Source organism: Podarcis tiliguerta (genome assembly GCF_965153285.1).
Source record: "Podarcis tiliguerta genome assembly, chromosome: 6".
NCBI lineage: Eukaryota > Metazoa > Chordata > Lepidosauria > Squamata > Lacertidae > Podarcis > Podarcis tiliguerta.
In genome coordinates, this window is record NC_139539.1 from 95,827,503 (window position 1) to 95,846,717 (window position 19,215).

The 19,215-nt window shown below is 42.9% G+C and overlaps 1 protein-coding gene across 7 annotated transcripts in view; it reads left to right on the plus strand.

The window, feature by feature from the left end:
- The window catches only part of RGL1 (ral guanine nucleotide dissociation stimulator like 1), a 140,610-nt gene that overhangs the window by 74,333 nt on the left and 47,062 nt on the right, over nucleotides 1-19,215 (plus strand). For 5 of the 7 annotated variants that reach the window (XM_083446508.1, XM_083446509.1, XM_083446512.1 and 2 more), the window contains one exon: nucleotides 17,854-18,062. In XM_083446508.1, the coding sequence (XP_083302634.1) occupies nucleotides 17,854-18,062 (209 nt within the window). Of the gene's footprint in view, nucleotides 1-17,306; nucleotides 17,472-17,853; nucleotides 18,063-19,215 lie in introns of those variants that run through there. The other 2 variants (XM_083446514.1, XM_083446515.1) reach the window with 2 other exon arrangements.

The following is a 19,215-nucleotide window of genomic DNA, read 5'->3' on the forward strand; positions in this document are numbered from 1 at the left end:
ATAATAATAATAATAATAATAATAATAATATAGAACTTGTAGCAAATGTAGCCACTTAAGGCTCTGCCAAACAACCTATTTATTGAGTGTGCATCCTGATTTGCTCATATAAAGCTTATGCAGATGTTAAACTATGGCCATGCGCTTTCATCTGCACACGTGCCGTGACAGTTTTAAATGTACACCCCTCAGCTTAACTGCGAAGTGAATGCTTTCAAATTGCACCAAGCAATAGTTTTCGCTCAAGAAACTACAGAGTAGGTAGGGATTATGGCTAACATCATGTGAACACAGCTTCAGGCACCAGCAGTGGGAGCACACTGGAGTCAGACTCAACTGTAATGTATACACAGCCAGAATCTGGTCTTCACTGAGCATTCATTCTGATGGTTTGTGGGGAGGTAATACAGCAAGTGAATGCTTGTCATTCACTCCTGTGGATAAATACAACTCTGGACTTGGTGCTGACACTACAATGGCTACAGATCCTGCTTGTTACCCCTGACACTTAGGGTGGCCTGCTCCGCAGAGGGACAGTCCTCTGTTTTGAAGGGCTGTCAGAGAGCAACAATCTGTTTGAAGGTGTCCCTCATTTGAGGGCTGTCCAGTCCAATTCTGGTTTAAAGATAAGAAGCCATAAAGAAGGAAGAGCAAGAGCCTTGAAGTTGCCCACCAGCAATAAGCAGCACCTGGCCAGCAGACTCAACAGACTCATAAGCCACCTAGTGTCTTCCTTACTGTGGTGAGGTGTAGTGTATTTCTACAAGGTGTGATCGGAAAGTTCGGTGAATGGTCACAGAAATCAGACAGTGATAAATATTCGAACATAGAATCGGCATCGGAAACCCACAAAATGCTCACAGTTGCATACGAATATGAAGCTGTAACTTGCAGGACAGTGTATGAGTGGTTTAAGCATTTCCGTGAAGGGTGGTAAACCATCAAAGATGACTCTCCGTCTGGCAGACCATCAACAAGCAGAACGGCGGCCAATGTCGACAGAGTTCGTGAGTTATTGATGCGAGATCGGCATTTGTCCATCCGAATGATGGCAGAAGAATGGCATGTTCTGTGTGAAATCGTTACTGAGGTTACTGAGTCGTCCCACCCTCCATATTCTCCCGATCTGGTCCCACCGGATCTCTTTCTTTTTCTAAAACTGAAATCTGCACTGAAAGGGCACTGTCAGGGACACACCCAGCGGAGAGGAATCTCCAGAGGAGGAGGAATTGGCTGCACCGGAGTCGCCAAGAAGTGGGGGCGAAGCAAGCAACTAGAGCAGAGGTGGGGAAGGACATGGCATACAGTGGTACCTCTGGTTACATACGCTTCAGGTTACAGACACTTCAGGTTACAGACACTTCAGGTTACAGACTCAGCTAACCCAGAAATATTATCTTGGGTTAAGAACTTTGCTTCAGGATGAGAACAGAAATCGTGCTCCAGCGGCAGGCCCCATTAGCTTAAGTGGTGCTTCAGGTTAAGAACAGTTTCAGGTTAAGAATGGACCTCCGGAACGAATTAAGTACTTAACCCGAGGTACCACTGTATATCTGGCCTTGAGAATTGTCAGAAGCCAGTCAAGTCAACTGACTCCTATGGCGAAGGATGTGTTGTGGAAGCTTGGACTGTTATTGAGAAATAAACCTCAGCTACTTAAACTGCCAGCGTTCAGTGTCTTGTGTGGGAGAAGTGCTAAGCCTGACAGGCACAGATTTCCCAACATTTCACACATCCAAGCTGCTGTGACGAGGGAACTGAAAGCACTACAAAAAGAGGATTTCTCCAGAAGTTTCCAACAGTTCCAACAAACATTGTCAACAGTGCATGGTATCAGAGGAGGCCTACTTTGAAGGCCTGTAAGGTATATACCGTATGTTCAAATATTTCTCACTGTCCAGTTTCTGTGACCATCCACTGAACTTTCCGGTCATACCTTGTATTTAAATTATGGTATACAAGTTAAAAAGGTAAAGGGACCCCTGACCATTAGGTCCAGTCGTGACCGACTCTGGGGTTGCGGCGCTCATCTCGCTTTACTGACAGAGAGAGCCGGCGTACAGCTTCCGGGTCATGTGGCCAGCATGACTAAGCCGCTTCTGGCGAACCAGAGCAGCGCATGGAAACACCGTTTACCTTCCCGCCGGAGCAGTACCTGTTCATCTACTTGCACTTTGACGTGCTTTTGAACTGCTAGGTTGGCAGGAGCTGGGACCGAGCAACAGGAGCTCACCCCGTCGCGGGGAGGTATAAAAGTTAACGGTGCAAATTTCATGCAAAATGGTGTCATCTTTTGTCCTGTGTTTTCGTTGCACCTTGATGTCCACCCTGCTGATACCAGCTGGAAAACCATGGAGGAAGTAATATTTTACTTTTTGAAGACAGTCTCCCTCTTGCAGGGGAGGGGCAATAAGATTCATACCTTCCACCACCCGCAATGTCAGTGGGATGCCAACTGTGCCTTCCTTTATTTCAAGTACGTCCAGCTTCAAGTAGGCTGTGATATTATCCAGTAACAAAAACTGGCAGTGATCTACCACACTCTCCCATTGAGATTCTTCAACTTAAACATATTATATTTGGGGTGTAAAACACAAGAAAGATAATTACAAAATTGTATTATTTGTGGATGATACAATTCCAAAAATTATGGAGAAAATAAAAACCTTTGGCAGAATATTGGGATATTCTATGAATTGGACAAAATCAGATATTTTACCAATTGGGCCAGGGGCTACATTGTATAGAAACCATCAATTTCGGATGTGCAAAGACTTTATTAAATACTTGGGTATAATGATTTCATCAGATATAGACCAAATTGTAAAATTTAAATTTGAATCAAATTATAAATGAGATTTCTTTTGATATTGAAAGGTGGGGACCTCTAAACCTCTCCCTTTGGGGAAAGGTTAATGTCCTCAAAATGAATGTTGTTCCAAAGCTTTTATACATTCTTAGAGGATTACCAATACATATTCCCAAATTTTATTTCCAAAAAATAAATCAACTATTTATATTGTGCCTGTGGGGTACAAAATGACAATGAGGGCAGGGTCCTCCATAATCAGAACATGATGCATGGACTGTGGTTCACAAAAGTTCATGCCATAATAAATGTTTGAAGTCTTTAAAGTACCCCAGGACTCTTGCTGTTTTTCAAATGAGTCAGGGGCACATGTCAATTACAGTGGTTTCCCCCATAGTTCGAAATAGAAATTGGGTAAACTCAACTTCAGAGTTTGACAGCCTTCAAGCACCACCTTAAGAACTGGACAGAACCTGTAGAAGCCCTTTCCCCTGGATCCAACCCCCCCTTCCTTTTGAGTAAACCTAAACCAGCCCTTTCTCCAAGGAGCCAGTGCACAGGGCTTCTCTCTTTCTCGCCCGGCCTCTCCCGCTTCCCACCCGCTTGCTTCTCCTTCTGCCTTTGTTGTGCGCATGCGTCTTTCGCACCCGACTTTGGAGCCGTTGCCTTTCTGACTGTCAAGGTGCGTGCTGTGCTCTCTTGGGCTGCTGGGCTGCCTCGGAGAGGAGCTGGGCTCGTGGGGGTGGGGGTGGGAGAAGGCTTTTCTTTCGCGGCCTGTGATCAACAGAAATCCAGTGATCGACCAGTCGATCGTGATCGATGCATTGGACATCTCTGATTTATTTAGTACCATAGATATGCTAGCTGCAGATCACTTCTGCAGTTCCCACTCTGCAGAATTTACCCCAAACCTCTTTCAAAGCTTTGATGCAAATTAGTATCTTTCTGTAATGTAAACAAGCCATAATTTAAATCCTGTTTCCCCCCTTGCTTTCATTTGCCTTTTGAGTTTTAATCTTTATAATAATCATGACAAGGTCACAGCCACTCCCAGTATCAAGCTCTGGGAAAATGCACATATATTGTATTTATGTTGGATTATAAATGAAAGCTGGAATTCGATTCTCCAACTTCTAAGAGGAGCCTGCAGACCACACAGAAGTACCTCTGGGAACGAAATGCTCCTTCCGCCCATCCCTCTCAGAGGAAGGACTACATAGGGCTATGTTTGTTTACCTGAGTGCTGCTTACCTGAGTGGCCTTCCCTTATCATGAAGAAGACAGAGGCCCTTGGAGGAATTGTTGCTCAACAACTGATCAGTTATTAACTTTCTTATCACTTCTACTCTTGTGTGTGTCTTTGTATTTGCATTTTCCATGTCAAGCACCACAGTGTCTTGGGTTGGTCTGGTTGAGTTAACTGCAAGAGGGAATTTTGTAATGTAAACCTTCCTGAGGATGTGGTTGACATCACTAGTAAATAGTAAATAAGAGGAGAATCTGGTAGGAGAGAGAGTGTGGCATGCCTCCAAACTTTTTAAATTTTAACCGTTGTCTTTCTGTTAAGCCTGCACTCACCCTCCTTCATATCCAGGCATATTAATGTCCCATTATTAGTACTGATTATGTGGGTTAATTTCCTTTCGGATCAATGTGGCACATAGGGCCAGACTTCATGCTACTGTGAATGGGTGGCTGCTGTCAAAAATTTATCTTGCTTTGCAATGTCCCTACACCCCACATTTCCTTGACCTCACTGGGAGCAAGTGATCATGAGGAGGACAGGGCCACAGTGGCAAAGAGGATGCGGTCGGTGGGAGGAGAAGGATTGGGTATGGGTGCAATCCCTTGCACCAGGTCACTTAACAAAATACACTTCTCAGTAAGGACATTCATAAAACATTCAATTTATTCCAATGCTGGCTAACATTCTTTAGTTGTGATGTAGTTTCTTAAGTTGAAAAAAAAAATTCCCATTATAATGTTTTGTTAAAGTAGGATTCCCCAAATTTCTGAGTAAATTCACCCTTTGATGAGCATATAAAACTGTCATCAACCCCAACCCAAATTATTAGGAATGTAAATGAAACAAGCAAAGAAATATCAATATACAATTATTACTCACCAGTCATCATTACTAGGAATAATAAAAATTTTAAATTGTATTGTGGAGGTTCCTCGTTGGCCGTTGCTCGTGCCCATCCCCTTTATTTCCACGACTCACGGTTTGCACTATAAATTTTCCGCATACCCCTTTTTGACCTCCAGGTTTTTTAATTCATCCCTATTCACATTCTCACTGACTTTCCCTCAGGAGTCAATATCAACCACTTTGGGAAACCCTGTGTGGTAGTAGGAATGTGTTTACTTTGCATTTTTCTCAGTTAAGTAAATGTATTTCACTGGTCAGTTTTATGTCAATAGAAATGAGAAATATTTTTGTTGAATGAACATGTAACGCTTGGTGCAAAATCTGTTCTGGCTACCCCCACTTCCTCATCTTCTAAATTCAAAGGAAATCTCTTATCTGTCTCTTAGGTTGTTTATTTTGGATAGAGTAGCTGTTTACTGAGTAAATATCTCCCCCACTTGCCTTTTAATTTTTCAGCCTGTGCCTTACAATGCTATGTACTGTTAAAATAAGTTTTATAATCTCAAACCAGAGCCATTTTTGCAATCTGGCTGACCAAAGCTACAGAGATTTATATAATATGAGTTTTGTGCTCTTGTTATGCAATGGAATTAATATGGGCAGCATCTTTTAAAGTCCACCTTAAGTTGTCCAGCTTTCTTTCTTTCTTTCAGGCATTGCTTTCTCTATTTCGGTGGACTTTATGGTAACTGATGAGCTTAACAGCTGAATCTTTGAGGGATAGAGGGAAAATATTGCAACTTTTCCTCAGCAGAGGGGACTGAACTTTTAACAACTCAAATTGGTGTTACTATTATATTCCAAAGGTGCTTGGCCCAACAAGCCTGATTTTAGTTAGGCCATTTCTAACATCATACATTTATAGTTTAGCATTCATCGTTACTCTCTGATTTCATACTTCAGCGTGGTTGGAGATTTTGCTTTCCTCCCATTTGAAGCTTCATATCATTGAGAAGCAGGATAAAGCTAGTGAGATAAAGGTCTGAGGTGCAGCAGGCCAGACACTTACAACCACATCAAAAGGCTTCTGTATTTTTCTGCAAATGTTTGGGGCACTGCATTTTCAGTACAGAAGCACCACTATGTTTTTCAGAGCCGAGTAGAAGGTTTAGATGCCCCATTCCTATTGTTGTTGGGTTTTTTTATTTTAAAAAAACTGGGTAACCTCTTTACACACTTTTATATCCCTTTGGTTTACAAAAGAAAATTGAATGTTTGTGACTCTTGGACTCTCCTATGTTGGCTCTAAAGAAAGCTTAAGTGGCTATAACATAAAATGAAGGGTAAGAAAATGCCCTCCCTGTACATTATTTGTCCCAGCATATATTGGGCTTCTTTCAACTCTGCAGATGTAAATTACAGTAGCCATTAAATTCCTTTGGTCACAAATAGAAAAGCATTAATAAAGCCTTGTAGGTGTAGTTTAAGTATATTGTAACACAAAGGCAAATCAAAAGCAAAGAAGCTCCTACCAGTGGAGAACCCACGTTTCTTAGGATATAAATAAACCCATAAAACTACTTTTGTTCTTGTCTTGGAAAGAGCCAGACCTTGGAAGCCTTCCCTGGATTTGTTATGACTCTGGAAAATCGGAACAAGGGTCAAAGTAGATTAGATGCCAGTGGCCACTTTCGTCAAGTGTGGGCATATGGTCCCTAAGAACCTCGTGAACACAGGAAATGTATACAGAAGGCTCTCAAGGGATTCCCACCCAAACTGTGAGAGCTTCCAGGAGAATAAAATCCTAGAGTGATTCTTTACCTCTGGAAAGCAGTTAAAACTATGGGTTGGAAAGATAAGGTTTGCAGATTTTGCAATTCTGAGAAGCATGTTCTTGTCTATAACTTGTAATCGTATTGGCCAGTTTTTTAAAAACTTGATAAGCATGCAGCTAACTTAAATTTTCTTTTCAATCCCTTTTTATATTCATTAAGCTCACAATGGAAAAGGTTGTAATTATGATGGCACCTTGATATGCCATCAAGCATTCCTTCAGTTTTTGCCTGACATTTCCATCTCTCATTTCCTCATCTACTTTGAGGGTACAGTAGGGTGGGTAATGGCATCATAAGGTAATTTGTCTACATATAGTGATTTTGGGTAGGCACATTAAGAATGTTAATACCAGGTGCAAAAAATGAAAAGTTGAATCTCTCTGAACACCTGTGTGAAACTCCTTCTAAATCAGTCAAGATTTCAGTTTTTAAAATGGTACAGTCCTTCTGAGTGCACTGGGGTGAATAGGACCTTCTAGCTTCTCAGTTACAATTGTCTGCCTCTGTTTATGATATTTAATTTATTTATTTGTTTCTTGGTACTTTCAGGTGTCTTTTAAAGAGAGTGTTATGATCTACCGGGAAGTTATTTGCTCAAGTACATTTGAATAAATAGCATAATATCAGGTTAGTTTGATAGGAAGAAGTAAAGGCCAAATGGCACATTCTCTGCAAATATGGGCTCCTAAACCCATGTTTGCCAAGATAATGTGAATGCAGAGGCTGGGGGCATTTGCAGGGGAGAATCAGTCGGTGGTAAGGGAACAACTTGCTAATTCTTCCCCACAAATCTTCCTGAAGTTGTTTTCCCACCCCCCAGCTGAGCTCTGAATCCAGGGAGAGCATGCGGCCTAGGACCCTCGTACCTACAGGACCGCCTCTCCTGGTATGCCCCACGGAGGACCTTAAGGTCCACAAATGACAATATTTTGGAGGTCCCGAGCCCCAAGGTAGTTAGATTGGTCTCAACTAGGGCCAGGGCCTTTTCAGTACTGGCCCCAACTTGGTGGAAAACTCTGTCACAAGAGACCAGGGCCCTGTGGGATTTGACATCTTTCCGCAGGGCCTGCAAGACAGAGCTGTTCCGCCTGGCCTTTGGTTTGGAATCAGTCTGACCCTTATGTTTCCCTCCCCTTACGGTTTTGATTTATGGGCCGCTACTACTAAAATGAGACTGCATTTTAAATTGTATTTTAACCTGTATTTTAACCCGTATTTTAATTAACTGTTGTTGTTGTTGTTGTTGTTGTTGTTGTTGTTGTTTTCTTCCTTCCTATTACGGTTCTGGCCGGGGAGGGTGGGGTATAAATAAAAAATATTATTATTATTATTATTATTGTTCCACAGATGGGGAACTTCAGAAGGTCCTTGGATGGCAAGTGCAGGGTCTGGGTTAGTTTGTATGGGGAGAGGCAGTCCTTAAGTGCACATGACCTCCCCTGACCTTTATAGATATCATATGCAAAATTTCCCATCAGCTATAGAAAAACTCTTTGAAAAGAAGTCAATATGGTTCGTTTGTTTTAGGCGGACAGCTGGCCAGAAGGCAAAACCCAAAACCTCTTCTTTCTTTTCAGGAATCTTGATCATGTTAGAAAAGAGACTGTCTGTGATTGAATCCAGATTTAGCTATTTCCTGTTAGCGTGCTAACTCAGCCGGCAGTGTTTTATTCCATAAGTCAGTGTTATTGAATGGTTGCCTGCCAAGTCCCTTTAAAGACTGGAAGGCAGAATTGCTGGGAGAATACAAACAAAATTATGCCTCAGAAGTTGGTTGCTGATAAATGCTTATTATTTTTTATATGCACACATGTAGAGAGGCATTATTGTTGGCTGCCCCACAGTTTTGGAACTCTCTTCTCCTAGAGATCTATCAGAGTCCAAGCCTGAACATTTCCTGAAAGAGCAGTGCAACATTCTTGTCTGACCCGGCATTGAACAGCCTGGTGTGGCATAATCTTAATTTTCTTTTCTTTTTTCACATTAATTTTTATTAATTTTTCATTAATAACAATCCAATGGAGGCCACATTAATACAATGCCAAATCATGCCAAATCACAATACAATCAATAAAGCCAATTAATCAGTTCCGAATTCAATGTTTTTGGATGACTTCCCGTGTTCTGGTTATCTGGAGTTGATGTTAATTCTTGGTCCTGCTCCAATTTAATTAGTCCAAATTCCACAATTCTGATCTTAATCCTTTGTTTTAACAGCCAATGGTGTGATGACTTTCATTCGTATTTAATAAATCCATATCCATTAATTTGCAGAGGGAATTTATATCCTGTAGTTCCTTTGTGAAATATTTGTTTACCTTTTCTTTTCCTTGATGTTGTAATCAATCAGTTTTCTTCAACATCGCCCCTCCTTCAAAAACTCATTTCTAAATACGCCACAACTTCATTTTGCCACTCCAAATCTGAAAGCACTCCAGCGTCGGGCCGCAACTCCTGGCTTATTTCCAGCACTTATCTCCTTTACTCCTTTCCAACCTTCTAACAAGCTGGTGTCTCGCCAAAACCATAATAAATCAAAATTAGAGTTCTCTTTAGTAGGCAAAGGGATGCGGGTGGCGCTGTGATGTAAACCACTGAGCCTTAGGCTTGCCAATCAGAAGGTCAGTGGTTCGAATCCCTGCGACAGGCTGAGCTCCCATTGTTTGGTCCCAGCTCCTGCCAACCTAGTAGTTTGAAAGCACATCAAAGTGTAAGTAGATAAATAGGTACCACTCTGGTGGGAAGGTAAATAGCGTTTCCATGCGCTGCTCTGGTTTTGCCAAAAGCGGCTTAGTCATGCTGGCCACATGGCCCAGAAAAACTGCCTATGGACAAACGTCAGCTCCCTCGGCCAGTAAAGCGAGATAAGCGCTGCAACCCCAGAGTCGTTCGCGACTGGACTTAACTGTCAGGGGTCCTAGTAGGCAATGTCACAAATCATCATAGTATTTCACACAGTCTATTATTTGAAGTATTCTGTAAAGAAAATTATAGGTTCTTGTTGAATCCCTCTTGCATTTCATATATAGTTGTAGTCCATTCAGTGCAGTATCTGATTAAATTAAGATTACGCTGGACTTCCGGCGCTCCCGAATCATAGCACAGCAAATATAATGTAAATTTAATGTAAAAAGAGAACAAAGGCTCCCCTTCACTTAGGTAGCATTCCAATTATGATAGCGAGAGTCCTCTCCAGATCACCTTGGCACTCAGTGGCTGGGTCATTTAGCAGGTTATCTTTCTCCTTCATCCACAACATGTCTGTTTCTTAATCCCAAACTCAGATCCATCTTTAAAAAAACAGAAGTACCTCCACTCATAGTGACTGCATTGGGGAGTTTCCAATACGCACAGTGCTATGCACTCTATGTCCCTGCCCTCGCGTTCCATCAGAGCCAGAGGCAGTTATCAGACGATCCGTGAGTGAAAGCTCCCCCCCCCCCGACCCTGGCAGGGGGGCTTGCAAGGATAATTACTCCCAGATTATCCTTAATTAACTGCACGGCTGGCATCCGCTATCTTGGGATCCACTGTTCGCCATGGCGGGAGCGCCGGAAGTCCAGCGTAATCATAATTTAATCAGATACTGCATGTGTGTGTAGTTTTGTTTCTGATTGTTCCTATTCACCAAGAGTCCCTGGGAAGAGGGAAAATAAAAACTGAACTAATACAGTTATGGCTCTTCCAGTATTTACTGACTATTCTTCCTGCTTTTCTTGCATAACAGGTATGTGGAGGTTAGTTTATATTTGGTTTTTGTTGAGCATTTGTTTTGATTTGTTTGCAGGGAGATTATATGACAACAAGCATTCAGTCTGATTTGCTTGCTGGGTGTTTATATAGAATCATATAATTGTCAAGTTGGAAGGGACTGCGAGGGTCATTTAGTCGAGGCATCCTTTGCTCAAGGTGGGGCTTGAACCACAACCCTGAGATTAATAGTCTCATGCTCTACCAACTGAGCTTTACGTGTCTTCCTGCTAGTCATTCATTCCACACTTTTCACCACACTTTCCTAACTGGGGTGGGTGGGTCTTTTTTAATGTGGATTTGTTGTGCTAGGGTGACAGAATACTTTAATCCATTTTAATTGCTCAAGACACAAGCAATGAATCGTATGTCATGGTAAACCAAGACTTCTGATTTGTTGCTCCCCCTCTGGCATGGAGAGAGTGACGCTGGGCTGATTCAGCAGCATGCAGTTGCATCCTGCTAATTATTGAGAAGCCATAACTGTGTAGACACTATATTTCCCGTTTTATGAAAACATATAAGGAGGGCTGACAAATTGGGCTTCTAGTTTTATTGCTGTAAAACCAGGAAACTTTTTTTTTTAGTCCTTAATTAAACCATGTCTTCCTATTGTTTTAAACTGAAATGATCCTGTAGTTGAAAAATATGAACCAATCCTTCCCCCATTCATAATGGCTTGTAAACTGCCAACGTACCTCAAGGTTGTGCTCTGTGGAATCATGCATCTAAGGAGGAAGTCCTTCCTTAAAAACATCCATATATAGCATTTCAGGATTTGTCATATTAAAATCCAGAACCTGTAGGGGGGCTAAGCAAACGGAGGGATATATGCAGGGGGGGGGGGATGGGTTCAGGTGAGAGTGACTCTTTCCTTTGTATGAGAGCATGACACATAGCTGTCAACTTTTCCCTTTTCTTGCAAGGAATCCTATTTGGAATAAGGGAATTTCCCTTAACTAAAGGGAAAAGTTGACAGCTGTGCCATGACATTCATTCACTCGTGCTAGGGGAAGGGAAAATTAAATATTACACATATGGATGGGGAGAATTCCGATTCAGATTTAGAAGTGAACCTATATATTTTGCAGTTTCTAAAACCCTACACAAACTGAATCACAACAATCCCTTGAAATTCAGACTTCTCTGAATCTTGCAGTGCCATTCTCCAGCCAAGCAATGCACCCAGAAATGAATATACTACAGTAAGGTAAAGGTAAAGGGACCCCTGACCATTAGGTCCAATCGTGGCCGACTCTGGGGTTGCGGCGCCCATCTCGCTTTACTGGCCGAGGGAGCCGGCATACAGCTTCCGGGTCATGTGGCCAGCATGACTAAGCCGCTTCTGGCGAACCAGAGCAGCGCACGGAAACGCCGTTTACCTTCCCGCTGGAGCGGTACCTATTTATCTACTTGCACCTTGACGTGCTTTTGAACTCCTAGGTTGGCAGGAGCAGGGACCGAGCAATGGGAGCTCACCCCGTCACGGGGATTCGAACCGCCGACCTTCTGATCGGCAAGTCCTAGGCTCTGTGGTTTAACCCACAGCGCCAAACACACACACACACATACACACACACATACATTGCTGAAAATATGTGGGTGAAAATTGAGCAAAAAAGTGTGTACATTAGAGAAAACGGCATACAAATGTGTGTATTAGGCAAAATTAGCATTGAAATGCAATATTGAGGACTTTTAAAAAATTGTTGAACATAAAAGTGGAAAAAAACAGGAAACAGAGAGAAGCAAAAATTGAGAGATTAACCCATCCCTAACTTTATTCTCCCTTGGATAATAAAGCAATAGGGAGAAAACCTTTCCTCCTTCCTTGACAATGGGTGGTCCATTTTCACCCAAAGAGACCTGCTAAGGTGCCTACATTCAATGGATCTCTCTGAGCACAGTGTAGCACAGCATAAGCCCAGAGACTAAGATAAGGTTACCAGAATTTTTTTTCAATGAATCCGGGGACACTTTTCAACTTCAATGGGTTTTGTATGGGGACTGATTTGTAAATCTGGGGACTGTCCCTGGGAAACGGGGACGTCTGGTAACCTTACTCTAAGAGGCACTTAAAGAAAGGGGCTTTTCAGTGTCCCACTGACACCTCATGGCCATCTGGCACACGGATGGCTTCCACCTATGCTCTGCCACGAGGAAGGGCTTTTTGGTGTGGTGGTGTGTGTTTGGTAGTGGTGGTGGGTCATAACATTTAAAATGTCTTTGATTCCCCCCCTCCCCGTTAAGCTGAGAGATGATTGTCTTTGGACGCCTTCCATAGTAAAAGTGTGGAGTGCTTTTTCCTGGGTTTCATTTTTTACGCAGAGAGAGCCACAGAAATAAAAATGTATTTTGCAAAGGGCAGCAAAATCTCAGTCAGAAAGAAGATGGCCAGGGAAAGAACGGTGGGCACTGTCAATATTACAGTTAACAACTGCGGAGGCTGGGTACAAATGAGTGAAATGGAAAAGAGAAAGGACCCGCGCAGGACCCTCTGCCCCAGCTGGTGAGGCGGCAGCTCTCCATTGACGGAGAAAGTTCTGTGCAGTATCTGTCTTCCACAGCTATGAGATATGCCCAGCCACCTCCCGTTCCATCTTGAACCTGTAACAAGAATAGGAGAAGAATAAACAACAATGAGGTCATTGAGCCATCCTCAGGTGGTTTATCCTTTCTATAACATATCATTGATGTTTTTTGTAGTCTAAATGCAAGTGATGAAGCTCCTCTTGGGAGACCAGACTCCTAGTGTCTTGTAGACTTCATTGCTAAAAGATGTTGCCTGATTATGTTTCCCTTTGTGTAAACTTTTTACCGATAAGAAAGATGGATATATGACTCCTTTTCTAAATAGTACATTTTGAATAATCAACTCTGTTGTAACTTGATACGTTAGCAAGTGGAGACCTGCAAAAAGTTGCATATATCACCCCCATACCTTCTGAGTAGCTATCCATCCTACCCCCCCGCCACTCTTCCCCTTTTCTGTTTTCAGCTTCCCACTCCCACACAGAGGGCTGTTTTGTTCATTATCACTGTGGAAACCACACTGCTGGGAAACTGAGTTGCACGGAGTCCCTGCCACATGCTTAGCTGCTGATTTAAATGTCTGCCCCACATGATAACTTTGTCAGGTCCGCTTCTCTATGCATTGGCCTGTAGGCCCACTTGGAGTCTTTCCCTCTGCTACAATTGTACAAACACATTCTCGCTTGCATACTTGCCTCTCTTGCATACTTGGATTCTCTGTAACACATACATACACACATGCATGCACATACGCACGGAGGAGGAGGATAGGCGCCTGCAGCTGTGATGCCACTGACCTCTGATGCTGCAGTGACTTTTCTTCACGACTAGGCCAGATCATACATGCCCCAGCCCTGTTCTGGAGTGGAGGAGGCATCGACTTCTAACAGACGTATACGCTGAATTTGGCACTTCTGAACCAATGGGACTTTGCTTATTAAGGCATTTGCATACCACTTAATCATTAGTGTTTCTATGCAGTCTTTTTAGGCCCCTGGCCTAAAAATTCATCAAACCAAATACTACCTTAAAATGCCTGCTGGAGTAAGAAAACTTTTTTCCTATGCATCAGGTTCAGCAAGGAGGCTGCCTATCTAATCAGGAGCCAGTTCTGATTTGCTTGCATCACACTGCCTCTCGTATCAAGTGCCCCCTTCTGTTCAAGCTTTTTATGCATTTCCTTTTTAAAAAATCCCAGATAATCATATGTAAAATTATGCACAAAAATATGTAGAGTCAAGCCCCATGTGGTAGTATATTTTTGCCGTATAATTTTATTAGTGTTAATAATGTACCGAATTTTTCACTCCATAAGACGCACTTTTTTTCTTCCTAAAAAGTAAGGGGAAATGTCTGTGTGTCTTATGGAGTGAATGTATAATCCCTGGAGCCGAATTGCCCAGGTGCGAAAAGCAGATCGTGCTTTTTTCTTTTCTTTTTTTGAAAGAGGGAAGTAGGTGTGGAAACAAAGCCGCTGATTGGCAAGCGATTGGGAGGGAGATAAGGCTGCTGTGGGAGGTGGGGAGGTAAAGATAGTGAACTTGCAAGGCGAGGAGACAGGAATACTAAAACAAGCAATGAGGAGAGAAATTAGAAGAAAAGGAGGAGCAAAAAACTGCTCCAGCTAAGGAAAAGACACTAAGGCAAACGAGGGAAAGGAGTGTTGAAAGGAAGCAGCTGATAGGAGGGAGATAAGCGATAAAGGAGGCTGCCTGGGAGGGGGGAGGTAAAAGCCCGTGGATCCTCAGGATTTTTGCATTGGGTCATCCCAAATTCACCATCAGATCACATAGCATGTCCATGGCTACAGCCTGCACCAAAAAAATAACGCATCCACTGTTTCGTGGGGCCGCAATGGTGCAAAAACATGGTTACAAAGCACAGGTCCACGTGGATTCTCAGGATTTTTGCATTGGGCTACCCCAAACTCTGGTGTGCTCTAGTCTATGGGGTCACGAAGAGTCGGACACGACTAAACAACTAAACAGCTAAACAACAACAACACCCCAAGCTCACAGTCAAATCACATGTCTGTGGCCACAGCATGAACCACAAAAATCATACATCCACTGTTTCATTCAGAATCTTTTTTTTCTTGTTTTCCTTCTCTAAATACTAGGTGCATGTTATGGTCAGCTGCATCTTATGGAGTGAAAAATACGTTTTTTACACAGTCATATGCATTGTTGTATGTATCTGTTTATATGCTGCTGATTTTAGGAAACCTGAAATGTGCATGCATATGATAAGCAAGAATCATAGTTTTAACATAACTTGCAAAAATAAAAACCCTTTTCACTAAGATAAAGGGAGACAAAAGGGATTTTTAAGAAAATGTGCAGAGAAGTTTGACCTTGAGATTTTCAGAAAACTCTGTTACCTCTGTTCTCCTGCAAGATTTTGCGTGCCTATTGGCAGGTGCTTTTGTTTGGCAGACTGGCTTCCACAGCCTTACCAAAAAAGTACTCATTGCCTTTTCCTTTTTTTTACCAATCCACCTGCCTTTAGATCCCTGTGTTAGCCAATAAAATGGGGAAAGCAACTGTTTAAAAGCTTCCATGGCTGGTACCCGAGAGCAGATTCTTACCTATACGGCTATTTGGAGTTCCAGATTCCTGCAGAACAATAACATCATTCCCCTGCACATTTACCGTTGTTTGTGGGCCTTTGTCACCTGGTTCATTTTCTCTGTTTTAGTCAGCTTTGCACAGGGTTCCAAACGCTACTAAAACACATGATGTTCTTTGACTTCAGCAACTTTTGGATGAGGATCTAAACAGACTAACACAGTTTGAAAAACTTCAAGAAGTTAAAAGAATGAGTTTTCATGACGGCAAATAGCTTAGCAATAAAAATAGGACATGAATTGCAAGATATGGCATCTGTTCCTTGTGAGATGTGTGAACCAAGGAGTTTAATTAATAGTTATTATACAAATGGGACATCTTGACTTGAACATCATACTTCAAAATTCCAAAATGTCTTAATAAAAATACTTGGCTTGTTACATTGGTATCTCAGTTTTTTGGGTGGTCTCCCATCCAAAAACTGTCCAGGTTCATACTTGCTTAGCTTTTCAGTTGGGTGTTTTCAAGACTTCTCTGTTTTAGACACATGTTATATCAAGCTTTTGTTGTTTGTGTTGATTTTGGCTTCATTTTAATCAGCGCAGCCAATTCTTGCTTCTTTCCTTCCTAAGTTTAGTTTCATTTTTGGAGGATATGCGGGGGGAGCTTTCTTCCAATCCTCCTGTTGTGAAGATAAAATAATGTGTAGTCTTTAGGCGGAACTAAACCCATAAACTACAAGGTTACTAAAAACACGAGACCATTGCCAAGAAAAGCAACCCGTGTCTAGTTTCTCCATAATGTGAACTATGTGATGTGACGTTACAGTGTCGTGAGTGTTCAGCATCAGGGGTAGGAACTGGTGTTGTTGGGCTCCAACTCCCATCAGCCTCAGCCAGCATGGCCAATCGTGATGATGGGACTTGTATTCCAGCCACATCTGGAGGGCCACGTTTCCCACTCCTGTGCCACTTCATTGCAACATGGGAAACATATGGAATGATGATGTCATAGCACACATTTCACGACTACATATTTCAGAGAACAAGAGACATCAGGCATGGGGTTGCTATTTTCAGTAGCTATCCTGTGTTTTGATAGCATATAGCTGTAATGGCGTGGGTCTCTCCCACAGAAGTGAGACAACTCTGGCAGTAATTATCTCAGATTTATTGCTTAAACACGTAAATCACTGCGGAGCTCAGTCCTCGGCGTCTTCTCCCAAGTTTGCTGTTGCCAAGTCTGAGCTCCGTCTCTTCCTCCCCCAGCAACGGAACCCCCACTTTCTTTTTCCCGCCTCTTGCATATTCTCGTGAGTCTGTGCATTTTTGGACAGGCTACTTCTGGTGCCCCTGCTGCTGAGCCTGAACCGGAACTGACAGTTTGTGTTTCCCCCCTTGGACTCCCCCCTTCCTGCTCTTTGCTTCAGGTTACAGACTCTGCTAACCCAGAAATAGTACCTCAGGTTAAGAACTTTGCTACAGGATGAGAACAGAAATTGCGCGGCGGCAGCAGGAGGCCCCATTAGCTAAAGTGGTGCTTCAGGTTAAGAACAGTTTCAGGTTAAGAACGAATCTCCAGAATGAATTATGTTCTTAACCCGAAGTACCATTGTACACAGAGATTAGGTTTCTACTGCAGCTCGGCTGCCCTTCCTCCGCTTTACACTCCAGGCTTATCTCGTCTCCTTGACTCTCAGGGCGCGTAGCCTCTGCTAGCTCAAATCTGGGCTGACTTCAAGGGTCAGCCGTGTCATGCACTAGAGGAGGACTGCACTCCAGCAAGATGCCTACTGCCAACTCCCAGAGCACCCATTGTACTACTGCTTCCCCTTTTGGATATTGCTGGCTGTTCACCTGCCCTCTCCAAGCAAGCGAGAGCAACAGGTAAAACAGAACATCAGACAGTGGCACAGACTGGGCTGAGAGGGAGAGCAAGAAAACAGCCAGTGGTGAGAGGAGAGGGACCTGAGGGCATTTTGTCCATAAAACTTGGAGCTGGGTTAACAGATCTTCTGGAGTTTAATAGCGTCCCCCAACCCTACTGTTTTCCCATTTGTTTGCTCTTATGGGCTCAGAGTAGCTTTCGTATGGTTCCCAGATGATCTCACATCCGGCACCTTGAAGTACCAGACCTACGCCATGTACCTTCAGACCATTCCTGGGCAGCCCCTATTAAAAAGTATACCGTATTTGGTTTCACTATGATCGTTCTCCTCTTGGTAGGGGTGTTTGATTAATTTCCCCTTGTTTCTTGCCTTTTGCCTAGGTTGAAGGGGACCAACTGCCCCCAGGGCATACAGTCAGCCAATATGAGACATGCAAGATCAGGACAATAAAAGCTGGCACTCTGGAGAAGCTTGTGGAGAACCTTCTAACAGCCTTTGGGGACAATGACTTCACCTACATCAGTATATTTCTGTCCACATACAGGGGCTTTGCATCTACAAAAGAAGTTCTGGAACTTCTCCTTGATCGGTAAGATTGAAAGGCTATTTTCAGTCAAAAATAGTTTTAAATCATGCCATACAAACTGTCACAAGGGATTAACCACAACAGATTGGAGATGCATGAAATGAGGTGAAGTTTGATTTTTGAATTATTGTTAACTTGAGTGACTTTTAAGATGTATTTTAAAGTAAGGGTCTACTACCACCTACTGCTTCAGTTCAACAATTAGCACTGGAACTACTTTGTGCCTTCATGTCACTTCATTTTTTATTCTGAAGAGAAAGTACAGGCTTTTAGCCCTCATGCTAGTAAGGGAAAATGGAAAAATAAATTTGCTTCTGGGGCGGAGTGTTAGTGTGGTGTATTTATGCCTGACTTAGTCCTCAAATAGCTGCATTTTCCCGCCTCCCTATCACTTTTGGAGTGCAGGTCGCTGCTTTGGAGGAATCACTCATACAGTCCGAGGTGCTGCCAGGCTTGAGGGGCCTCCTGGAAGCAGCTCATCCAAAAGGCCCCCTGCTACTGCTTCAGGTAGTAGGAGCAGCGTTTTCTAGCACAGTGCTGCTTGCTAGCTGCTGACAATTATTTGGGGGCCTTGGACCTATTGCCTGCTAGTCTGATGGTCATGGTGGCACTGATGACAAGATGGGAAATAAATAGTGTACATCTGTCATTTGTCTTTTACAGAAAGAAAAGTGAAGCATGCTTAAGCAGAGAAATAAAGTTACTGGGAATAGTCACACAGTTTCGCCTTTCCAAGAAACCAAGATGTGTGTTTGTGTGTGTGCGATCTCTAACACAGAATGCCTAGCAACTCACCAAATGGAAATCCTCAGGATTCCTTGGGTGCAGTTACAACACTTAAAGTGGTGTGAAACCAATATAATTTTGAGCTGCAGTTAGGGTTTCTGTCTCCTGTTCTTCAATTTGCAGGGCACTGCTCTGACAGTGCAAGCTGTATGCTTCTGTTCACATTCTCCTTTGCAGGCAGGCACACTTCGGTCACACAGTCAGGAGGACAACTAAACTTGCCTCTTCGTACAGCCTGCTTTGCCAGCTTCACAAAATCCATGTGATTTCCTGTGGTTTGTGCTGTAAATCCAGAGTTGAAAGTGAACAAGATTTTAAAAACAAAACACCAGGAACCAATCCCTTACAGATTCTGTACAAGGGGCCACTG